The sequence below is a fragment of the Brassica napus genome, chromosome C6, assembly GCF_020379485.1.
Source record: "Brassica napus cultivar Da-Ae chromosome C6, Da-Ae, whole genome shotgun sequence".
NCBI lineage: Eukaryota > Viridiplantae > Streptophyta > Magnoliopsida > Brassicales > Brassicaceae > Brassica > Brassica napus.
In genome coordinates this window covers 8,453,722-8,475,997 of record NC_063449.1, presented here as the reverse complement: position 1 = coordinate 8,475,997, position 22,276 = coordinate 8,453,722, and the positions used below count along the sequence as shown (strand labels likewise).

General features: G+C 35.2%; 1 protein-coding gene and 1 long non-coding RNA gene across 2 annotated transcripts; both read left to right on the top strand.

Moving 5' to 3' along the window:
• Positions 1 to 690: 690 nt before the first annotated feature.
• Positions 691 to 10,480, top strand: LOC106402972 (probable LRR receptor-like protein kinase At1g51890). Its single transcript, XM_013843795.3, has 13 exons — positions 691 to 2,679; positions 2,784 to 3,321; positions 3,431 to 3,909; positions 4,009 to 4,153; positions 4,234 to 4,305; positions 4,424 to 4,495; positions 4,588 to 4,674; positions 4,779 to 4,930; positions 5,009 to 5,256; positions 5,337 to 5,463; positions 9,456 to 9,521; positions 9,602 to 9,791; positions 9,871 to 10,480. The coding sequence occupies exons 1-13, from the start codon at positions 2,598 to 2,600 to the stop codon at positions 10,277 to 10,279; spliced, it is 2,667 nt and encodes an 888-aa protein (XP_013699249.2). The 5' UTR covers positions 691 to 2,597; the 3' UTR covers positions 10,280 to 10,480.
• An 8,034-nt stretch (positions 10,481 to 18,514) lies between these two features.
• Positions 18,515 to 21,249, top strand: LOC125588728. Its single transcript, XR_007324863.1, has 2 exons — positions 18,515 to 20,885; positions 20,992 to 21,249. It is a non-coding gene; the product is annotated as an uncharacterized LOC125588728 (long non-coding RNA).
• Positions 21,250 to 22,276: the final 1,027 nt, after the last annotated feature.

Genomic DNA, 22,276 nt, shown 5'->3' with positions numbered 1-22,276 from the left:
TCTACATAAGGTTTCTATATGATATATAGCCGAGAGTCCCTTCACAATGCAATTCAGCTGCACTTTTGAGAGAGTAGATCGTAAGATGGGCACACAAAGTTGTTATCTAATTGAGGCAAACCTATGCTTGGAGAAACAGGGGAAAGCAACATAACAAATCTTGTGTGTTTTAGAAGAAAGTAGATGAAGACAGCTCTATATGATATATAGCCGAGAGTCCCTTCACAATGCAATTCAGCTGCACTTTTGAGAGAGTAGATCGTAAGATGGGCACACAAAGTTGTTATCTAATTGAGGCAAACCTATGCTTGGAGAAACAGGGGAAAGCAACATAACAAATCTTGTGTGTTTTAGAAGAAAGTAGATGAAGACAACTCTTTCAACTTCAAATACTCTTGGTTTTAGTTGTTTTATCTCTTGTGATGGCAATGAAGCGTGTCCTAGCTAGTCATTGCAAGTCCGGAATACTTCTATCTCATTCTTATGATATTTTGATTGATTAATTCGAAGCTTGTTGCCTAATAACATTTTAAGCCGGTGAGATATGCAAATAGTCTTTACGTCCTGCCTTTGAAGTTATCATGGGCGGGCGGGTTTTGAGCAACAAATTAATATTTTCACTTTTTCTCAAAATTGAATTAATGAGATACAATTTAAATATTTTTTTTAGGATAGCCCTGCAAATTTTTTTGCTACAAATATAGCGTACAAGGATCAAAATGACCAAAATATTTCACTAAAGAGGTAAATATACACTTACATAGGGTTAACTAATCTAGACTTAGAGTTTAGAGTTAAAGCGTTGGATTTTGGAAGTGATGTTTACAATTTTTAAAAATAAAAAATAAACATTAAAAATTTTAAAATAAAAGTTTTGAAAATAGTTTCAAAATGCATTTTAGAATATCAAAAAGAAAATTTGAAAAAATTAAAAACTTTTGAAATATTTTATTTTCTAAATATTTGTTTAATAAAAATGTTCAAATTTGAAAACATATAATTTGGAACAATAAATTATTTATTTATTTATTTATTTTATTATTTGTTTATTTGTATTTATAAATCTAGGGTATAAGGGTCTTTTCCTATTTAATGAAACATTTTGATCATCTTGATCTTGTGAGCTCTTTTGTGACAAAAACTTAGAATGATATATTTAAGATAATTTTCCAATAATTTATTTTATTAATATGATTTTGATATTTAAAACTTTTATTCTAATAATTTATTTTTTATTTTTATGTCAAAAGTTGTTTTTTTGTCTGTTTCATCAAATCAAATATAATATAATTTTTATTTTCTTATATAAATATTAATTATTTTATAATACTATAATACTACTAACTTTTTCTTATTATATCTATAGAGAAACTATTACTATTTTAATTACTTTCACTTTTATTTAAGTTATTATTTTCATCTTAATAGTTAAATAAAATAGAAAATATTATCTTTAAAACTAGAATACTGAAAATATTTTGTATGGTTTAGTAAATTGAATTTCTAATAGTATAAACAAAAATTCACAAAATATTATAAGAGATAAATATAGTTATGGTTTTAATATAAAACAAACTAAAACGAAAATCAATGATATCCGAACCAAACTAATAAGTATAAGGTATGTATGGTAACACGCGGATCAACTGTGTTTTAAAAAATAATAATATTTATCTCCATTAACGACCCATAAACGGGGATTCAAATGTTGATTACAGACTTGATTCGACTAAAACAAACTAATTCAAATTTTACAAATCTAGCTTGGCTCAATCACCACACCGGCGCGACCCGGATCAACTGTGTTGCAGTATTAATAATAACAAATGTAAATGTTTTGGTTAATGTAAACTAAGTGTGGTGCGGCTCGTTACCATTCGGATCATTATATTAATTTAACCTTGTAGTTAATTTTTTATACACCGTAATAGCAAAAAACCAAGAAAACTGGATGGAAAGCCGGACCAAAATATGAATTGACCACTAAACTACTTAATTTTGGTTCCTTGTTAATAATAGTAAAAAAAATTCTCAGACAAACATCTAAAAATGAATTAAGGTTAAAAATTTTTTATCAGTCTTTTCATTGATTTGTTCAAGAGATCATCGTAAAATTGCTCACCAAAACAAACTCAAAATCAACGCGGAGATTACATACACACCTAAACTAGATATATACTTAAAGTCAACGCGTTGTAATTTTCAGGGAATATACGCAGCGGTGAGGTTACAAGACAGAAATACCTAAGTTGACTGGTTCCCTTTTTTAATATCCACCACCTTTATATATTTATTTTTTCAACTTGAAACTCTCTTTCACTTGTTTCTCTGTTTCTTTATTTACTTTCGTTTGAATTTCACAAATATTTTTCTGGATTATATATATATTTCTGCCACCATTACCAATAATGTTGAATGTTTCCACAAGACAGATAGAATATGTAGACAAGCAAGGGTAAGGTTACAATCACCTGAATAATCTAATGTTGAAGACTTGGCCATCTTAATTGACCAACACTATTGTTATCACAATCTTTTGCCCATCAAGAACAATGAACAACCTCATTTGAAACAGAACACACAACCCCAAAACAAGAATGAAGTTTCTTTTTTGGTTTTTACCTTTCTTGATCATAGCTTTTGACATTCTTGAATTGGTTCAAGCTCAAGATCAAACAGGTTCTTCACTCTTCTTTTGTTTTCTAAGTTTTTTTCATTGAATCTTGATGTTTTTATTTCCTATGCAGATTGAGAAACCCTTTGTTTCTTTTGATCATTAACAGGGTTCATCAGCTTAGACTGTGGTTTGGTACCTACGGAGACGAACTATGTGGAGAAGTCAACGAATATATCATACAAATCAGATTTTAATTACATCGAAACTGGAGAGGCCAAGAAGATCAATGACGCGTACAGGACGCTGTTTCAGCAACAGACTTGGTCTTTGAGAAGCTTCCCTCATGGTCAAAGAAACTGCTACAAGTTCAACCTCACGGCCAACCGCAAGTACCTGATCAGAGGAACATTTATCTATGGGAACTATGATAATCTGAATCAACTTCCAATCTTCGATCTTCACATCGGTCCTAACAGATGGACTACTGTTACGACCCTAGGAGTTACAAATGGTTCAATCCACGAGATGATCCATGTCTTAACACAAGATCGTCTTCAAGTTTGTCTTGTCAAGACAGGAGACACAAAACCGTTTATTTCATCACTGGAACTTCGTCCATTGAACAATGAAACTTATGTCACGCAAAGTGGATCTTTGGTCGCTGTCTCAAGAGTTTTCTTTTCACCCACGCCAACGTTCGTTAGGTAATGAAAAGGGTTTGACATTTGTCTTTTCATTTATTTTTTGTTTTGTTTTTGCTTTATTCTTTTTTGTTGAAATTAACAAAAATGGAGACTCTTTGGCTCTATCTAGGTATGATGAGGATATCAAAGACCGAACATGGGTTCCATACATAGATAAAAACAATTCTGTAATAAGAACTGATGTTGCGGTTGATACAAGCAACTTCTACAATGTGCCACAAGTTGTGGCAAGAACTGCTGCTATACCTGTAGATGAGAGCCAGCCTCTGACTATAGATTGGACCCTGGACGAGGTCACTGCACAGTCATATATATACATGCATTTCGCTGAGATCCAGAATCTTAAAGCTAATGAGACAAGAGAGTTCAACATTACTTATAATGGTGGCAAAAGATGGTTTGACTATTTTAGGCCTCCAAATTTCAGCATAACAACTATATTCAATCCAAGAGCTGTGAGTTCTCCTGATGGGAAATTCAATTTCACTTTTTCCATGACCAGTAACTCAACTCTTCCTCCTCTTATTAATGCCCTTGAGATTTATAAAGTCTTGGACCTTTCACTGCTTGAGACAAACCAAGATGAAGGTAAGTTAAGCATGTTCTCTAAACTCATTTCTTTATGTGTTTTTTGAAAATTTGTCTGGTTTCTAAGATGAGTTCTTGAAATGTGATGATGGATATAAGTTCTTGCTATGATGAACATCAAAGTAACTTATGAACTAAACAAAAGACCTAGCTGGCAAGGAGATCCTTGTGTTCCTCAGTCATATAGGTGGGAAGGTTTAGACTGCAGCTATCCAGACTCCGAGCCACCGCGGATCATATCCTTGTATGATGTTTCTTGTCCACCTCAAGGTTCTTTCAGTTTTCGCGGTTTTCACAAGTTCTAACTTTTGGAATCTTGATTAGGAACTTGACTGGAAGCAATTTGACTGGTACCATAACATCTGATATATCAAAGCTAACACAGTTGAGAGAACTGTAAGCATCTTAGCTTGTCAAACACAGTAAAACTTAAAGTATTCAATATGGTTTATTGCTATGGGAGAAAAGACTATTAACTCTTCAAAACTCTTTTCTTTTAATCTTCACCATGCAGAGATTTATCAAACAATGGTTTATCAGGAGAGATTCCAGCTTTTTTCGCTGATATGAGTTTGTTGACACTCATGTAAGTTTCTAAAAATGACTATGTTTATCTTGGTTCTTTCTAGCTCTTCTCTTTGTGTGCTATTCTGATAGATTCTGTCTTGTCATTTTCAGAAACTTAAGCGGAAACCCTGAGATTAATGGCTCAGTGATTCCAGACTCTCTTCAGAAAAGGATAGATAGAAATTCTCTAAAATTAATGTAAGATTAATTCTCTTCTGCAACAGTTTCTAATATTGTTTTTTAGTCTTTCATAGCTTATGATCCCTTTTGTATTGGTTTCTCATCACCTTTAATGAAAACAGTTTGGATGGAAATCAGAATCGGACCACAAAAAGCAAGAGTAAAGATGTTCCAATTGTTGCTATTGCTGCGTCAGTGGCTGGAGGGTTTTCTCTGATAGTTATAGTGGCTATCATCTTTGTGCTCACAAGAAGAAAACAGAAACATCCTGAAGGTTTGTATGATCACCAGATTGAGACATAATTTCACTAAAAATGGAAAGATATTACTCAGTTCTTTTGTGGTTCATCAGCTTCAGGACCAGTATCAGTCACTACTGGTACTGCTAATACTGAGACAAGATCACCCAACCCATCAATCATAACAAAGGAACGCAAGTTCACATATTCAGAGGTACTGAAGATGACTAATAACTTTGCGAGAGTTCTTGGCAAAGGAGGCTTTGGAACAGTGTATCATGGAAACTTGGATGACACTGAAGTAGCTGTGAAGATGCTCTCTCATTCATCAGCTCAAGGTTACAAAGAATTCAAAGCCGAGGTACTTTAACAAGACATAGGTGTATTATTACTCTTTTAAAAGGCATTAAGTTTCTCTAATCATTTTGTTATCTTTACAAGGTGGAGCTTCTTTTAAGAGTTCACCATAGACATTTGGTTGGACTTGTTGGATACTGTGACGATGGAGATAAATTAGCACTGATCTATGAATATATGGCAAATGGAGACCTAAGGGAGAATATGTTAGGTAACACTTTCACTACTGTTTGAACCGAAAATGGTGTGTTTGTCGGAATCATACAATGAAGAATTTAAGAAATAGATTTCTTAGATTCTTGAGGCTAAATAGAAATCAACATAGAAATCAAATGGAGAAAGAACATCAAAAGGAATTTATTGATTAAAGATTATATTACATGTATGATTACAAGTGTAAATAAATCTAAGAATCAATAAGCTCTTTGTATGAAGTGTTTCAGGTCAAAATGGGAGAAGAGAGGTCCTTTCTCATAAGGAGGAGCTCCTAATTTATAGAAAGATATGTCTAGGGTTTTCTAGCCAAATGGGCCTAGTACATTGTCTAATGGGCCTTGAGGGAGGATGTAAATCCACCCCCAACAGCAAGTCCCCCCAAGTTCGTTGAAAGAGATGGAATCGATCTCTGCGAAGTTTACGAATAGGGTTTATTAGACAATGAACTAGACACATTCATGCCTATGACGATTTAGGCGAGTTTATTTCGAACTTGTGCTTAGTAAGAAGCGAGTTTGCTTTAAACTCGTGCTTAGCGAAAGACGAGTTTACTTGACTCATGCTAAGACAGAGGCGAGTTTACTGAGAGCTCGTGCCTAGTGAAAGGAGAGCTTCTGTAAACTCATGCCTAGCCAAAGACGAGTTTTTGTAAACTCGTGTCTAACAATAAGCGAGTCGAATGCAAACTCGTGCCTAATAACAAGCAAGTTCAATTTAACCTCGTGCCTAAAATACAAGTTTACCGAACTATTGCCGACCCGAAGTCTCGTGTTGAGATCGTGTGTACCGAGCAAGTTGTTGGCTTGTATGTTCGTCAGACTGTGGTGACGAGAAACTTCTGGCTTGTTCCGCTTGTGCTGCTTCCGACAAGCTCGTAGCTGAGCCGTCCTCCGAAGCATGAGGACATGATGGTGGCAGCCGCTTGTCTTTGGCTCAAAGCCGAAGTCTCGTGTTGAGATCGTGTGTGCCGAGCAAGTTGTTGACTTGTGTGTTCGTCAGACTATGATGACGTGAGAAAGCGCCGGCTTGTGCTGCTTCCGATAAGCTCGTAGCTGAGAGCCATCTTTCGAAGCATGAGGACATATGGTGGTGGCAACCGTTTGTTGGCTCTGTTTTTCTCTTTGGCTCTGGTTCACAAAAGCATGATCATGATTAGACCAATATAAACCAAAAGAAATAACCAACTGTTGTTATGCAAGCTATCAAAATTGTTTTTGCTTAGTGCTCTCAAATGCATATGATGATATAATAATAGTCCACCAACAGCAAAGCAATTATACACTTATGAGTGAGCAGCTTAGAGTTGTTTAATAATTAACCAAAGCTATAATATCTATTTTGACACATGTGTGATTTAAAAGAAAAGCATGTGATGACAAAAGAACTTATCTTTATCGTGCGGGAGAGACATGTGAGTAAACCCTTATCTCGACTCGTGCGGTTGAAGCTGATAAGCGGTTGAGGTTGATAAGCTTAGTTACCAAGCATAAGAGATACGAGTCCATGGAGCCGTGCGCTGATGGAGCATAAGAGGCTGTGTGTCCTTTCCATTCTGACGAGAAGGGCCATGATGATATCTCATGAGAAGTTTGACGAGAAGCTCGTACCGGTTGTGGTAAGCTTGTCGTGAGAGCTCTCTTGACGAGGAAGCAAGAGCTTGATGAAAGTACGATGACACTTCCACATTGATCCCGAACTGTTTGTGGGAAGATTACGCCATGTCTCTTTATTGTATACACGGGAAGCTTTGCGTCAGTCTGTCAGAGGAGCTTTTGTGATGCAGAGGTAAAAGCTTGATGCTTGTTGCAGTATCCTTGAGACTGCCACCGGCAAGCTCGTTTAGAGAGTCTTGCTTGACAGAGAAGCAATCAGCTCTGAAGTTGGAAAAAGAACAAGTTTGACCAACTAATCTGAGAGGCTTTCCAAGAAGGTCTCGATCTTTGGAGGTTCTTTGGTAACGTTAACAGCAAGGCCTCATGAGAAAGCTTCCTATCCGCTGTGTTGATCAGCTCCTCTCAACCCTCTCTCTCGCTTTGTCTCTTCTTGGTAAGATGATGAAACTTGGGTTTCTTGTTAACCGGTTCAGCAGCTATAAGCATCTCGAAAGCTTTCAACATTCCGTTCGGAAGCAAGTATCAGCAGGCTTTCCCAAACAATCTCATCCTTGTCTTTCAGCAAGACAAGGTTACCATCATCACATAGCAGAGCAAAGGAAACGAAGAACAGGTTCATCTTGCAACGGACGGCAAGCTTGAAGTTCTCGGTGTGGTGCTTGTCATGAGAAGTGGAGACAAGCTTTTGTCGAGAACGAGGTGTCGAGTAACAAGTAACGACATGTCGAGAACATGTGACTTGTCACATTGCGTTCAGTGGACTGAGACATGGCCGGAGACTTCTTTGAAAGTTCATGGCTGTCGACAAATACTCATGTGGGAGCTCGTCTAGTAGTGATGTCGAGGTGCGTTCATACCATGAACTTGGTCTCAGGTTGGAGTCGTTGCAGCGAGAGGTTCTTATCTGATTTCTCCATATCGCGTCCGGTAAGCTCTTTGAATCAACCCGTCGAACAGGACGTGTGCAGATCAGAACATCAACAACTCTCGCGGCGTCTCTCTCTTTGAGGCCTCTTGATGAGCACAAGATGTTGTGGTAACGAGGAGTAGAGTTCGAAATCGACAGAGAAAGGCAGAGCTGGTTACTTCCATTAATGGAGCTTGAACTCAACATTCATCTCCTTCTCGGAAGCTTATTCACTTTCGCAAAGCGAGTCGTGGCGAGAAGAAGCTTGTGACGAGATAAAGTTTTAAACTTTCCAGAGATCAAATCCACAGCGCTGCTGAGATTACGCTCTGAGAGAGTTTTCTTTCTAACGCCGCCAGGATCAAATCTCCGACCTCCGTCTCCGCCGTTGGGAGCGGTGGCTAAGACACTTCGACAGGCATGAACACTCTCTACCAAAACCCTCGCAAAACCTAGCTTGCCTTTGGTAGAGGTTTCCGCGCCGGCATGAACCGTCCAACGAGGAGTGGCCGAGATCGAATCTTCTGATGTCGAGATCAAGTCTTGACCTTGGTCGTAATATATCTGGAATCAAAGACAATCGTTGTTCCTGTCCAGTCTGGCCTGTTGTCGGCGACATTGGGATGGAGCTCGACGGAGGTGGGGAAGCGGTGACGGCGAGATAGGCGTCGTCCATGTCTGATTCCTTCTTCAAGAGTCGTGGCCGATCCTCACATCTACTAAAGTCAAAAATAATATTTTTTTTTTATTATTTCCACTCCTTTCATAGATTAAGCGTATGTATAGTATTATGCCATGACTATGTATCGAAATTTAATAATAAGATGAGATTGTGAAACTTATCTTTCATAATTTTCAACACTTCGCTCAAATCGTCGACCAAGTGCTTGATGTAAGTCTCTCTCCCAACAAAAACAAAGCTTTTATGAGAAAGCTTCATCCTTTATCTTGAGATGGAGTTAGATCTAGGATTTTCCCAAATTCAAAATGCTTCGAAAATAGTTCTCTTTAGCCCCTCCTTCTAGCGCCAACTGTTTGAACCGAAAATGATGTGTTTGTCGGAATCATACAATGAAGAATTTAAGAAATAGATTTCTTAGATTCTTGAGGCTAAAGAGAAATCAACATAGAAATCAAATGGAGAAAGAACATCGAAAGGAATTTATTGATTAAAGATTATATTACATGTATGATTACAAGTGTAAATAAATCTAAGAATCAATAAGCTCTTTGTATGAAGTGTTTCATGTCAAAATGGGAGAATAGAGGTCCTTTCTCATAAGGAGGAGCTCCTAATTTATAGAAAGATATGTTTAGGGTTTTCTAGCCAAATAGGCCTAGTACATTGTATAATGGGCCTTGAGGGAGGATGTAAATCCACCCCCAACAACTACGTGACTTTAATTTGGGTGCAGTCCATTTTAATCTCTCAATTAAAATACTTGAAACATTCAAAAACCAATACAGGAAAACGCAGTGGCAATGTCTTAAGCTGGGAAACGAGAATGCAAATAGCTGTAGAGGCAGCACAAGGTGAAAAAAAAATTCTTGATTTTGTTTATTTCATTGTTGTCTAAAGCAAGACTGGCATGAACGATAACAATTTGTAACAGGATTGGAGTATCTGCACAATGGATGTAGACCTCCTATGGTTCATAGAGATGTGAAAACGACTAATATCTTGTTGAATGAGCGGTTTCAAGCGAAACTAGCAGACTTTGGGCTGTCCAGATCTTTCCCAATAGATGGCGAATCTCATGTCATGACGGTCGTTGCAGGAACACCTGGTTACCTAGACCCTGAGTGAGTGAATCTGTCAGTTTTGTTAATGAATAATTGTGAATTTGTAATCATTCCCTCTCTCTCTTTGATACAATGTCAGGTACTACAGAACAAACTGGCTAAGCGAGAAGAGTGATGTTTACAGCTTCGGTGTAGTCCTGTTAGAGATGGTTACAAACCAGCCTGTGATTGATAAAACCCGAGTGAAGCCTCACCTTTCAGATTGGGTTGGGTTCAAACTTACAAATGGGGACATCAGGAGTATTATTGACCCCAAACTTATGGATGACTATGATGCAAATGGTGTTTGGAAGGTTATAGAGTTGGCTCTAGCCTGCGTAAACCCGTCTTCGAACCGTAGACCAACGATGCCACACGTGGTTATGGAGCTAAACGAGTGTCTGGCTTTTGAAGTTGAAAGGAAAAATGGTAGCCAAGAGATGTACACAAAGAATTCTACTGAGTTTAGCCCATCCTCTTTTTCTGATTTTTCACCTATAGCGAGATAAATTGAAAGTGTTTGATGTGTGTGATTGTGGAGCTATCTTGTTTGTAATAATTGACTGTTAAGATAGTAATGTACTTGACATAGGGGCAGATGGTCTTCCTCAAAAAGTATTAGCCTTTGTAATGTGCAAGTTGCTTGGATCACAAGAAATTGATATGAAATGGAGTACTATAGAAAAAGACAAAGACCAGGCTACTCTATTCTGATACGTTTGTAGTAAAAAACACGCACGACTAGCCACAAGACTAAACCCAAATCAATGGTAAATTTTAGAATTATAAACAGCTTTTTCAACATAATTTTATAACAAATAAAGAAATCAATAAATTTGGTTATAATGATCTTTTTATATTTTCATACCTTTAAGACTAAAAAAATTATTTAAAAAAACTCTGTTTTGTCACATTATTTAATATTTAGTTAAAATATATATACACATTGGTAGTAAATAAATGTAAAATAAAATATATTATTTACATAATTTATATATATATATATATATGAAGACATGAAAAGAATATGAAAGGTCATTTGTTATCTCTATCTTAAACCTAAAAATCAGGTAATATATTATAAATTTAGTTATATTAATGTATTTAAATATGATTTAAAATTGTATATTTAAGTGAGAAAATTGGATGACTAAACGCTCTTTAATCCTAACTTATTGTAAAACATATTTTAATATTTTATTTTTAGAAGTAATTTATTTTGAACAAAATGAAAATATACTTAAATGCAGATACAATTATTTATTTTATATTAGTAATTTATAGTACTTTTTATATATAATAAAAATATATATATAATAAATATAAAATCAAATTCTGAAAATAAGTCAACTTCATTTATATTAAAAATTCTAATGAGTATGTAGGGACATGGAGGTCACGTGTTCGATTACGTTGAGAGTGGTCTACTCTCCTTTGGAGAATTATATTACATGGTCTGGGCCTCGACCTAAGGAGATTATGGACTTTGGTCCAAAACTTCTTGGTTATCAAAAAAATATTAAATTTTTAATGAGTTATTCGGATAATATGGTCTACCTGATATTCAAATATAATAACATATAAAGATTAATATATATATATATATATATATATATATATATTATATACTCCCTCTGTTTCAAAATACATAAAGTTTTAGGTTGGGGCACAACTATTAAGAAACTTGTTTTTTATCCAAAAAGTATCATTAAAATATAAATTAAAAATTATTCAACCAATCACAAAACATATTACAAAATATGATTGGTTACACAATTTTTGATAAAGTTAAAAGATACCTTGAAATATGAAAACAACATCTATTTTGAAATATCAAAAACTCCGTAAAACATAATCTATTTTAAAACGGAGAGAGTATTTAATAGTAACGATCAAGTTTGATGATGTCTATCTAATCTAAAGTAATTTTTGTTATAATAAATAAGGTGTTCAACTTTCGCATAGTCTAAAACATAATTTTTAGAAAATGTATAAAAAGGCATCGAATTCAAGAAAAACATATAAAATGGAAATATAATTCATGTTTTCCGTGCTAAATTTAACCAATCACAATTTTTTTTAAAAAAAATTAGTTGACTTACTATCAAGTCAAAGTAGAACAAATATTGAAAATAAATTTAAAATAACTACATTTTTTATTAAAAAAAAAGTTATTGATGTAATATATGATTTGCAAACAGAAGCGTCACCTACTACTATTACCACAAACTAAAAGTTCTGCCCGCACATGCGGACATAATTATTTAATAAATATCTATTAATAAATATACTATTAGTTTAAAGATAAAAAAAATTTAACAAAACATTGAATTTATATTATTATATTTCAAACTCTTAATTTCTTAATTTCTTAATTTTGATTGATTTAAAACATTATTTTTGGATAACAATATTAATATCTTGTATTTCAAAATATGTTGTTATCTTGAACAAATTTTTATTATATTAATTTATAAAAAATGATATAATTAAATAAACAAATATATAATTGTTAATATAAAATGATGTTATTAAACCAAATTTTAGTAATTAGCATAACCTACAAAATCTCAAAATAAATCAAAAGTGCAAGAATGTTAAACCAAACTCAGCTTTACATATTATATTAGTCGAAGTAAATAAAAATATTGATATATGTGTAATTATATTGTGAAATATTTCCCACAATAAATGAATAAACACTCAAATAGACCAAATATGTTGATAAACAAAACATTAATATGTAATGTATAAAATAATATAAAAACATTTCCTATCTATTGTTATTTTTATCTCTAAATACTATAATAGAAAACAATAAGTTATAGTCAATCCATAGTTTTTTACTTTAAAATAGAGATTGTTATTTTCCTATAAAATAATATTTCTTTATTGTAAATCATAATTTGTTATTTTCAAATGGTCTTTTAACTTTCAAACTTTAATAATTATAACTAAGACAAATCATTTAAGAAAATAAAGTTTTTATAAAAATAATAAAATCACATTTTTCTTTACATAATTGTATTTTAAGGAAATTTTAATTTAAACAAAGTTAAAATTCTTTGAAACTCTTGAAAAATTAAAAGTAAATAAAGTTAATTTTAAATAATATAATAATATTTTGAAAATATTCTCTTTTGAAACTTATTCTTGAATGATAACAAATTTTTTTTTAGTAAAAATAAAAACAAATAAATATTAAATTTTCAACTTAAATAACAAATACAAGTTATTCTAGCAACTGAATGATAAAAATAAAAATGAAAATATCACAAAAAATCACGTTAAAAACAAATATAAATCAAATTTATTGTTATTGTTTATATACTTCTTTTTAGTATTTTAATACTAAAATAATTTAATAATTTAAAAAAATATGCCATGACATATTACGTTTACAAACAAATATAATTCATTTTTTGTATAAAATTATTTTTAATATTTTAGTATAATGATAAATCTAATTATGATATGTGTATATATAATACTAATTATAAAAGTAAATAAATAAGAAATAAAGATGTAGATAAACACAAAATAAATACATGGAATTATCTTTCTTTTTTTTCAAAACTGTTTTCCACTTATTTTTGGGATATTTTTTATAATATTAGTTTGTAATCAGTTAAATAATGAATTATATAATTTATTTATTAAAGATATTAACACTTTAATTAGTCAAATTAATTTTTTTTTAATAACTTAACCCAAAATGATGGAGACATGACAAATAAGTAAATTCACTTCTTAAATAATAGTAATAAATGAAAATTTTTATATACATAAACAAAAAAAAAATTAAGGTTATTGTAAATAACTGTAAAAACTATTAAATAAAATAATCAGTTACTGCGGTACTAACTATAATCTTTTCGCAACAACAAGAGAAAAAGAGAGAGTTTGGTAGTGAAGAGTGGGGTCTGGCGGTCGGTCGGTGCCGTCGCCGGAGGCCGTTTTCTTTCAGATAAAATCAACAGGCCCTTGTCTTCTCCTCGTCTCCTCCGGCTTCCGCCTGTCTGAGCTCTGGTCAGCCTCCAACCGGCTTCCGCCTGTCTGAGCTCTGGTCAGCCTCCAACCGGCGAGGTTCTATTCCCGGAGTCACGACGCGGTTGCGGGAAGGATGGCGCGGTCAAGACATTAGTAGTTCGAGTTCTATCTCCGGGAGACGGAGGCTCTCACAGATCCGTCGCTGCCGGTCTTTTGGCTCCGTCGCGGGGAAGCTTTTTCAGTTCCGCCGTCGTCGGCTCTAGTCTCCGGGGGGGGGGGGGGGGGGGGGGGGGGGGGTGAAGGCTTACACAGCCTTGCCTCGCCGGCTTTCGACCCTTAGTCTTTTAGAGTTTAGTTTATCTCGCTTGTTTTTTTCCTGCGTTTTAGTCTTGGTTCGGTTGCTTGTGTCCTCGTCGGAGGAGAGTGAACCTCTCCGGCGGAAAGGGTGATGATGCATGCGATGCTTTCTCCTGGGTGTTTGCCGTGAACAGTGGTGGATGAGATCTCGCCACGGCGATCGATTCTCTCCGGTATTAGAGCCCCAAAGATGTTTGCGGTGAGTGACAGAGCTATGGAGTTACGGTTTGGTCGGGCGATCCGAAGGTTGGATCTCCGGCGATGACGAGAAGCGGTGGTGACGCGGTGACCTCGCGACACGTGTCTCCTCGACGTCGAGGATGGCAACACGTGTCCACGCATCGAAATGTCCGATCTGCGAGGCGGCCGCAATCAAGTCCGTGATGAGTCTAGGGTTTTCTCAAGTTGGGACGTGGGTAATTGGTCGAATTGAGTAACGAGTTTTAGCTCGGTTGGTTTTTGGGCTTTAACATGTAATTTGTACTGGGTTTGGCCCGCTTCCTTTAATATTAAAAACATCTTGACGGAAAAAAAAAAACCTTTTCGCAGCAAATAAACTCCACAGAAAATGATGATAAAGTTAAATAAATGCAACCACAGAAATAACTATTCATGTATAATATAAAACTAATCGTTCAAACTAAAAATAAATATTAAACTAAAAAATTAATAAAGACAAACTTTCCGTTGCATACATCCAGTTTTTCAAAAAAGGATTAAACAACTGCGGGCTAAGAACTAGGCTTGGGACGGATACGTATATCCGGAAAATTCTGGATATCCGGATCCGAATTCAGATCCATCGAATCCGTGAATTTAATATTCGGATCCAGATTCGTATTTTCCGGATATTCGTTCCTACATTCTATTATCCGCAGATATCCGGATCCGGATCCGTAAAATAATTAAAAATAATAATTTTTTTTAGAAAAGATACTAATTTTTAATATAATACATAAATTAAATATTTATATATGTCTATAATATTGTAAAAACTAAAATACAATATTATAAGATTAATTCATGTATAAACATTAATATATCAAATATAAATATTAATGAAATTTAAAAATTTAATGTGTTAAAAATACGGATCCGGATATCCAAACCTAAAAATTAAGATATTCGGATTCGGTTTGGACATATCCAAGATTTTACTATCCGGATTCGGATCTGAGTATCCCAAATATCTTATTTTTGGAGCGGATCTGGAACGGATCTCGGATCGAATCCGGATGTCAGATAATAAATACCTGGCAAGAAAGATCAAATACAATATACTTGACCAATTAAGCAATGGGCAATTCTCCATAATGGCACTTTTGAAGTTTTTGTCACCAAAATAGCATCAGAAGGAGAAAGTCACAAAAATGACATTCATTAATTGGCAAAATGTCTCTGATACCCTTGTTTTAAAATTAATTAAACAAACAGAAAAAAAAAATCTGAAAGGCCTCTCTCTCACGCGACGCGACGGCGATTCTTCTTCTCGATCTCTTCGACGCGACGCGACGGCGGCGACGCTCTCTGATTTCGTTTTATCATTTCCGGTGATCATCTCACGAAGATTCGACTCTCCAAGGTATGATTCCTCTTCTTAGGGTTTCCTATTTGGGGATTTCGATTCGTTGTTTGAATATTTGATGTTTCGAGTTCTTTTTGTTGATAATTTGTTCCGATTTGATATTGCTTCAAAGCTGAATGGTGTGTGTTGTTCTTCGTTTTGTTATAGTTCTCTTGTTAATCTAAATTTTTTAAATTTCATAGTTAAGAACACACATAAAAATTGTAACTTTTTCTTATGCTTTAATCGTTATTATCAATGGTTTATGAAGAAAAAGTACAATTTTACTTTGTGCTTTAATGGTATGTTGCAGATTCAAGCTTCTTTGTGAGTGATCTCGTTGTCTACTGCTTCTTGCTTGTGTATAGGCTTGGTGAAATCCGAGAGTTCACGAATGTGTGTTTTTAGTTCGTGTTGCTTTTGAATTTGGGTCTGAGGTCTGAGGTATTGATAGAGTTATACATATTTAGGATAGCATTCTTAATTTTTCTTGTTTTACTATCAAAAATGACTTATATCCTTACTAGCTCGTGTTGCTTTTGAATTTGGGACTGAGGTATTGATAGAGTTGCATTGATAATGGATAGAATTGTGAAAGTATGTGTGTGTGTTTTTTTTTCTCAATTCAGGAAGGGTTTGTATTGTTTCAGAAACAAATGGGAGATTCATCACCTCTCACACTAACTCTGCCTGAGCTCAAGTACCCTATTGGTTCAGAGCCAAAGGAAAAAAAGGTGTCAATAAACCAACATTCAACGTCGATGTATATCTCCATTGTTGAGAGTATTCTAACAGCAGATGAGATTGAGAGAGTACGAGGGTTTTTGGGACCTGTAATGAGGCTCAGTGGGAGGAGTGAAATGAAATTATCAGCAAAGACTGTCTACGGTATTCTCACAAGAAGCATCGTTACTGTAAAAAAGAATGAAGCTTGGTTCCATTTCGCTGGTCAGCCAATGAAGTTCTCTATAAGAGAATTTCATATGGTGACCAGTTTGAAATGTAATGGTGAAGTAGAAGGACCACGAGGGGAATATGAGTGGGACTTGCTAAAGGGGCGTACTCGTAGGTTAAGCGACGTGTTGAACCAGCTCAAAAAGACAAGAGTAGATGCTTCTGATGAGAGAATTTGCCTCGCAATGCTCCTCCTGGTAGAGAGCATATTGCTGCCGAAGAACAACAAAGGGACTTTTCCTTTGGAGTATGTCAACAAAGCAAAGGATATGATGTATCCATGGGGAAGAGACGCTTACCTGGTGCTCCCGAGGTCAATTCAAAAAGCTGTCACAAACCACCTGGAGGATACTTCAAAATTCGAGTTGCAAGGTTATCCTCTAGTATTCCATCTTTGGATACTAGAGTCCATTCCCTTGCTACGAGATAAGTTCAGTAATTGGGCACCGACTGTTGATGTTCCTGGACCGATTTACTTGTGTGAGAAATACACTGAGCTAGAAAATCCATCACTTGAACGGGTTTTACAGATTGAAGCTCATAAAAAGGCAAGCTTTTACAGTGACCTTGTTTTGATATCTTTCTCTGTTTATTTCGCTTCTTCTTTTTAAAAACTTATTCTCATTGGTTTCTCTTTTTTTATGCTTTCAGTTGAAGGTCACATGCATCCTACCTCCTATTCCTCATGATCCAGAAGATGATGTCTCCATGGAAGACGAACATAGTGACGAGTTAGAATCTGTGAAAGATATATCCAAGAAAGGGTACAAGTTTAAAGCCGATGATTGGAAAAATAGGTCTGTGGACACATTGGACACATTGGATGCTCTTATTCATATGACGATTCATATGACGGAAAATGTGGAGACTAGCCAAGCTTCTGCTTCGATTGAGGATGACTCAGAAAATACCAAACTGAACAAGATCATCGAGTTAATGATGGAGAATGCCAAGAGCATGAAGGATCGAATGTCCTTACTGGAAGCAGAGAACATGGAGCTTAGAGCCTGTGTGTCAGAGTTGGAAGGAAACCAGAATGTTGCTCCACACACTCAGACTCCAGTTTTTCCCACTAATGTGACACAACAGGTAAATTCTCAAAAAATCTTGTTTTACATTTGGACTTTTCAAGTAATTTTTGGAAAATCTTGTACTGTTCTTGAATGCCCTCCTAATTTTTGACACACAGCGATCCAGTGGGACACCTTTATCTCCAATGTCTCAACAGCCTGAGACCCCTTCCCTTCAGACTCAAGAATTCTCTCCTAATTTGCCACGAGAGGTATATGCTCAAGATATTGTTTTACATTTTGAGTTTTGAAGTAATGTTTGGAAGCTTTTGTGCACATTTGGGATGACCTTTCCTGAATTTTGCAGAGTGGGAGAGAGCCATTGAATGAGACAACTTCCCTTCAGACTCAAGAACTCTCTCCTAATTTGACACCAGAGGTATATGCTCAAAAATATTGATTTATACTTGGAGTATACAAGTAGCTTTGTAAGCTTTTGTACATATAAAAGCATTAATGATTTTCTTGCAGAATGACCCAAAGCGATCATATGAGACGCCATCCAATGCTAATGAAAAAGAAAATCTTAGCGATGAAGTGAGATTTTTTTCTAAAATTATAGTTGATGGTATTTTGGTAGAGAAACTAATGAGAAATTTTTTTTCCCAGGATGCTACAGAGCCTGCGACTGTGATCATTGAGACTCAAGTTTGTACTCCAGTTCTAACGCAACAAGTACATACTAAAAAAAAATATTGGACTTTTCAATTAATTTTTGGAAGCTTTTGTACTTGTTCATGATCCAAATCCTGTTTTTCTCTGCTTTGCAGGTGGGAACAGAGGCAATGAATGAGACACCTGTCTCTCCAATAGCTCCACAGAGTATTGAGATTCCAGTTTTTACTCCAATTCAGACGCAGCAGGTACATGCTCAAAATAATCTTGGACTTTTACATTAATTTTGGGAAGCTTTTGTACTTGTTCATTATCCCATTCCTGAATTTTTTTTGTATTGCAGATGGTAACAGAGGGAACGTATGACTCTACAGAACCTTTGACTGAAATAATTTCAGAAACCAATAAAAACTCTTTCATAGATTCAACTTAAACTTTGTTTAAGTTGATATATGTGTTTGTTCATGATCCAAATCCTGTTTTTCTCTGCTTCGCAGGTGGGAACAGAGGCAATGAATGAGAGACCTGTCTCTCCAATAGCTCCACAGAGTATTGAGACTCCATTTTTTACTCCAATTCAGACGCAACAGGTACATGCTCAAAAAAAATCTTGGACTTTTACATTAATTTTTGGAAGCTTTTGTAGTTGTTCATGATCCCATTCCTGACTTTTTTTTTGTTTTGCAGATGGTAACAGAGGGAACGTATGACTCTACAGAGCCTTTGACTGAAATCATTTCAGCAACCAATAAAGAGCCTTCGACTGAAATAATTTCAGCAATCAATAAATAGGTAAGCAGAAAAACTCTTTCATAGCTTCAACTTAAACTTTAAATCGTAGAAACTCATTCATAACTACCTCTTTTATTTTATTACAGGAGGATACACATGATGTGCATAACACACCTTCCTCTCCAGTCTCTTCACTAATTTCACGAGTTATTGAAGAAAGACATCATCTTCAGACAATCTTCATCACTTTCTACTCTCTTTGAAAACGGGGCAGATGTTGAGATTGCAACTAGCGTTGACGCTACTTGTCGAATCTGGTATCCTGGAAATGTATTTGCTACAAATCTGTGTGATGGGGTAGAGAAGGTGGCAGTAACACTGTTTGCGGACCAAAAGAGAGTTACTGCAACAGCAGACAAAATCCGCCCTAAGCCACCCGCTGATGACAGAGAAAAGAAGTTTGAGATGATGGATAATGTTGAGGCATTTTACAGTAAAGGCTGGAGCAGTGGACAAGTCAGAATGATTCTGGGTGAGAACACATTTTCTGTTTATCTGAATAGCTCGATGGAAACACTTGAATTCAAAGCTTCAGATTTGAGAATTCATAGAGAATGGCTAGATGGAGTGTGGAAGATGGCAGATGAGGTAATTTATATATCTTAGATAAGTTGAACTACAGTTCTCTATGCATATTTAGGATTGCCATCCTGATTTTTGTTGTACTTGCACAGACTCCATTGCATGAAGCCAATCCAGATCAGACGGCTTCCAGACAAAATGAAGCCAATCCAGATCAGACGCAGCAGGTAGATGCTCAAAAACATATTGGACTTTTCAATTAATTTTTAGAAACCCTTGTACGTGGTCATGTTCCCATTCCTGACTTCAGGATACTAAGGAGCCTATGAATGAGACCATTTCACAAAACATTTCGGACACACACCGCCTTACTCGAGCTCGCGCAAAAATTTTAAGAGAGCAAAATAAGGTATTACTCATTGTTGTTATACATATTTAGGATTGCCTTTCTAATTTTTCTTGTTTTACTATAAAAAATGACTTATATCCTTGAATAAAAATCATCACAGAACGAAGAACCCAGAGTTCAAACTCACTTTGATGTCGGTGCTAATGTGGAGATTGCATCAAAAGATGAAGACATATATTTGAAATGGTATCCATGAATTGTGTTGAAGACAGATATTCTAAATGGGGTTGGGATGTTGAAGGTTGAGTACTCAACACGGTTTCGTGACAAAGAGAAAAAGACAAAGAAACTTCAGGAAAGTGTGTTCATTCACAGTATCCGTCCTCAACCACCACCTGGAGATACAAAAGGTTTTGAACTGATGGATAAGGTGGAGGCGTACCACAATGACGGCTGGTGCAGTGGAGAAGTTCATATAATTTTAAGTAATGACATATATTCTGTCCGTTTCAACAGTTCTACTGAATTCATTAAGTTCAACTTTTCTGACCTGCGCATACCTAAAGAATGGGTAGATGGTGTTTGGAAGATGGAAAAAGAGGTAAACCAAATGTCTAAGATCCACTTAGATTGAAGTTCACTTCAATATTCTGATATATCGGTTTTGTTTCTCAGATAGAAGTACAGCAGACTCAGAGTGTGAAGCCAAGACAAGACGATCATGCAAAAAAGGTATGAAATATTTATACATCATATTAGGAAGGCTTTCATGAATAAAAGATAAAATGATCCTGAATTTTGGTCTTTCTAAGATACTTTGTATTTGTTTTTAATTAAAGGGGAAGCCTGTTGTTGGTATGAAGAGGAAAGCAACTGCTCATCCAGTAGATCATGCAAAAAAGGTATGAAATATTTATACATCATATTAGGAAGGCTTTCATAAATAAAAGATAAAATGATACTGATTTTTGTCTTTCTAAGATACTTTGTATTTGTTTTTAATTAAAGGGGAAGCCTGTTGTTGGTATGAAGAGGAAAGCAACTGCTCAGCCAGTAGATCGTCTTGCTTTTCTTCAACGAGAAAAGAAGAGGCCAATAGTACCTAGAAACCCTCCTATGCCTGTAACACCTGAGGTTATCCTTCCTATTGATCCATTTGTGACACCTGAATTTCCTCTGTTTTCAAGGCTTGGATATTGGATGCAGCTATGTGGCATACATTATGTGTAAGCAAATTCTGTCCTTGTATAAAATATTCGTAATTTATTTTGACAGAGATTTGATTGATACTTTTAACTTTTGTCAAGTACATGCCTCTCTATATCAGTGGAAACAAAATAGAGAAAGATTTCTTTGAATACCTTGACTATGCAGAAAACAATCTCAAAGAAAAGGTAATTAATTTAAAATATGTTTCATATCCTACAACTATTCTTTGTGCATATGAATAGGAAGAGATTAGGTTGAGCTATACTAGATGTTCTTGTTATTGCAATTGTGGATTTTGTCAAAAAAGAAAGTTGGTTTCGGTGGTTACATAGCGTGATGTTATTCTTGTTTATTCAATTTGTCAAAATTCCACTGTGTCTATGAAATCTTCTAACTATATTATTACTTTGGCAGCACGTAGATGCTGCATTTGCAATGCTAAATCAAAAGAGAATTGAGCAATCTTCTTGGTTCAGCGAGCAAGGTATCCCAAAAGCTTGCTTTGTACCAGTCCAGTTCTTAGAAACGGTTGGATACTGTTATGAAAATCTCCAGAAGCCAGATAAAAAAGGAATAAACATCTTAAAGGGTTGGGTAGGCGAAGTTGTGAGAGGTTTAATACGTCCAAATAAGATGTGGATGCAAGATGTTGACATTGTCTATGGTGTCGTTCATGAAAGACTTGTGGATCACTTCATCGGGGTGGAGATACATCTGATGGAGAACACAATCACAATCTTTCATTGTGGCGTTCACAAGGTTAAAGAAAACCCTCTAATCCAAAAACTGGCAGGTAAATGTTTGTGTCTGTTTAATGTCTTCTTTCTTAGGATTTTGTTATGTTCTGATGTGTTAGGATTGTTTCTCTGTTGTTTAAGCGCTCTGTTCTTGTTTATATATGTGAAAATAGAGTTATCATTGAAATGAGTAAGCATAGGATATCATTTGTCAAATTCAGGATGGCTTTCCAGAAACGAATATGAAAACATTTTTTTGTGTTCTGACAGTGTTGATTCCTGCCATAAAGTTGGAAATGATGAATGAAGAGATAAACTTCAACGATATCGTCCCGTTTCAAGTTAAG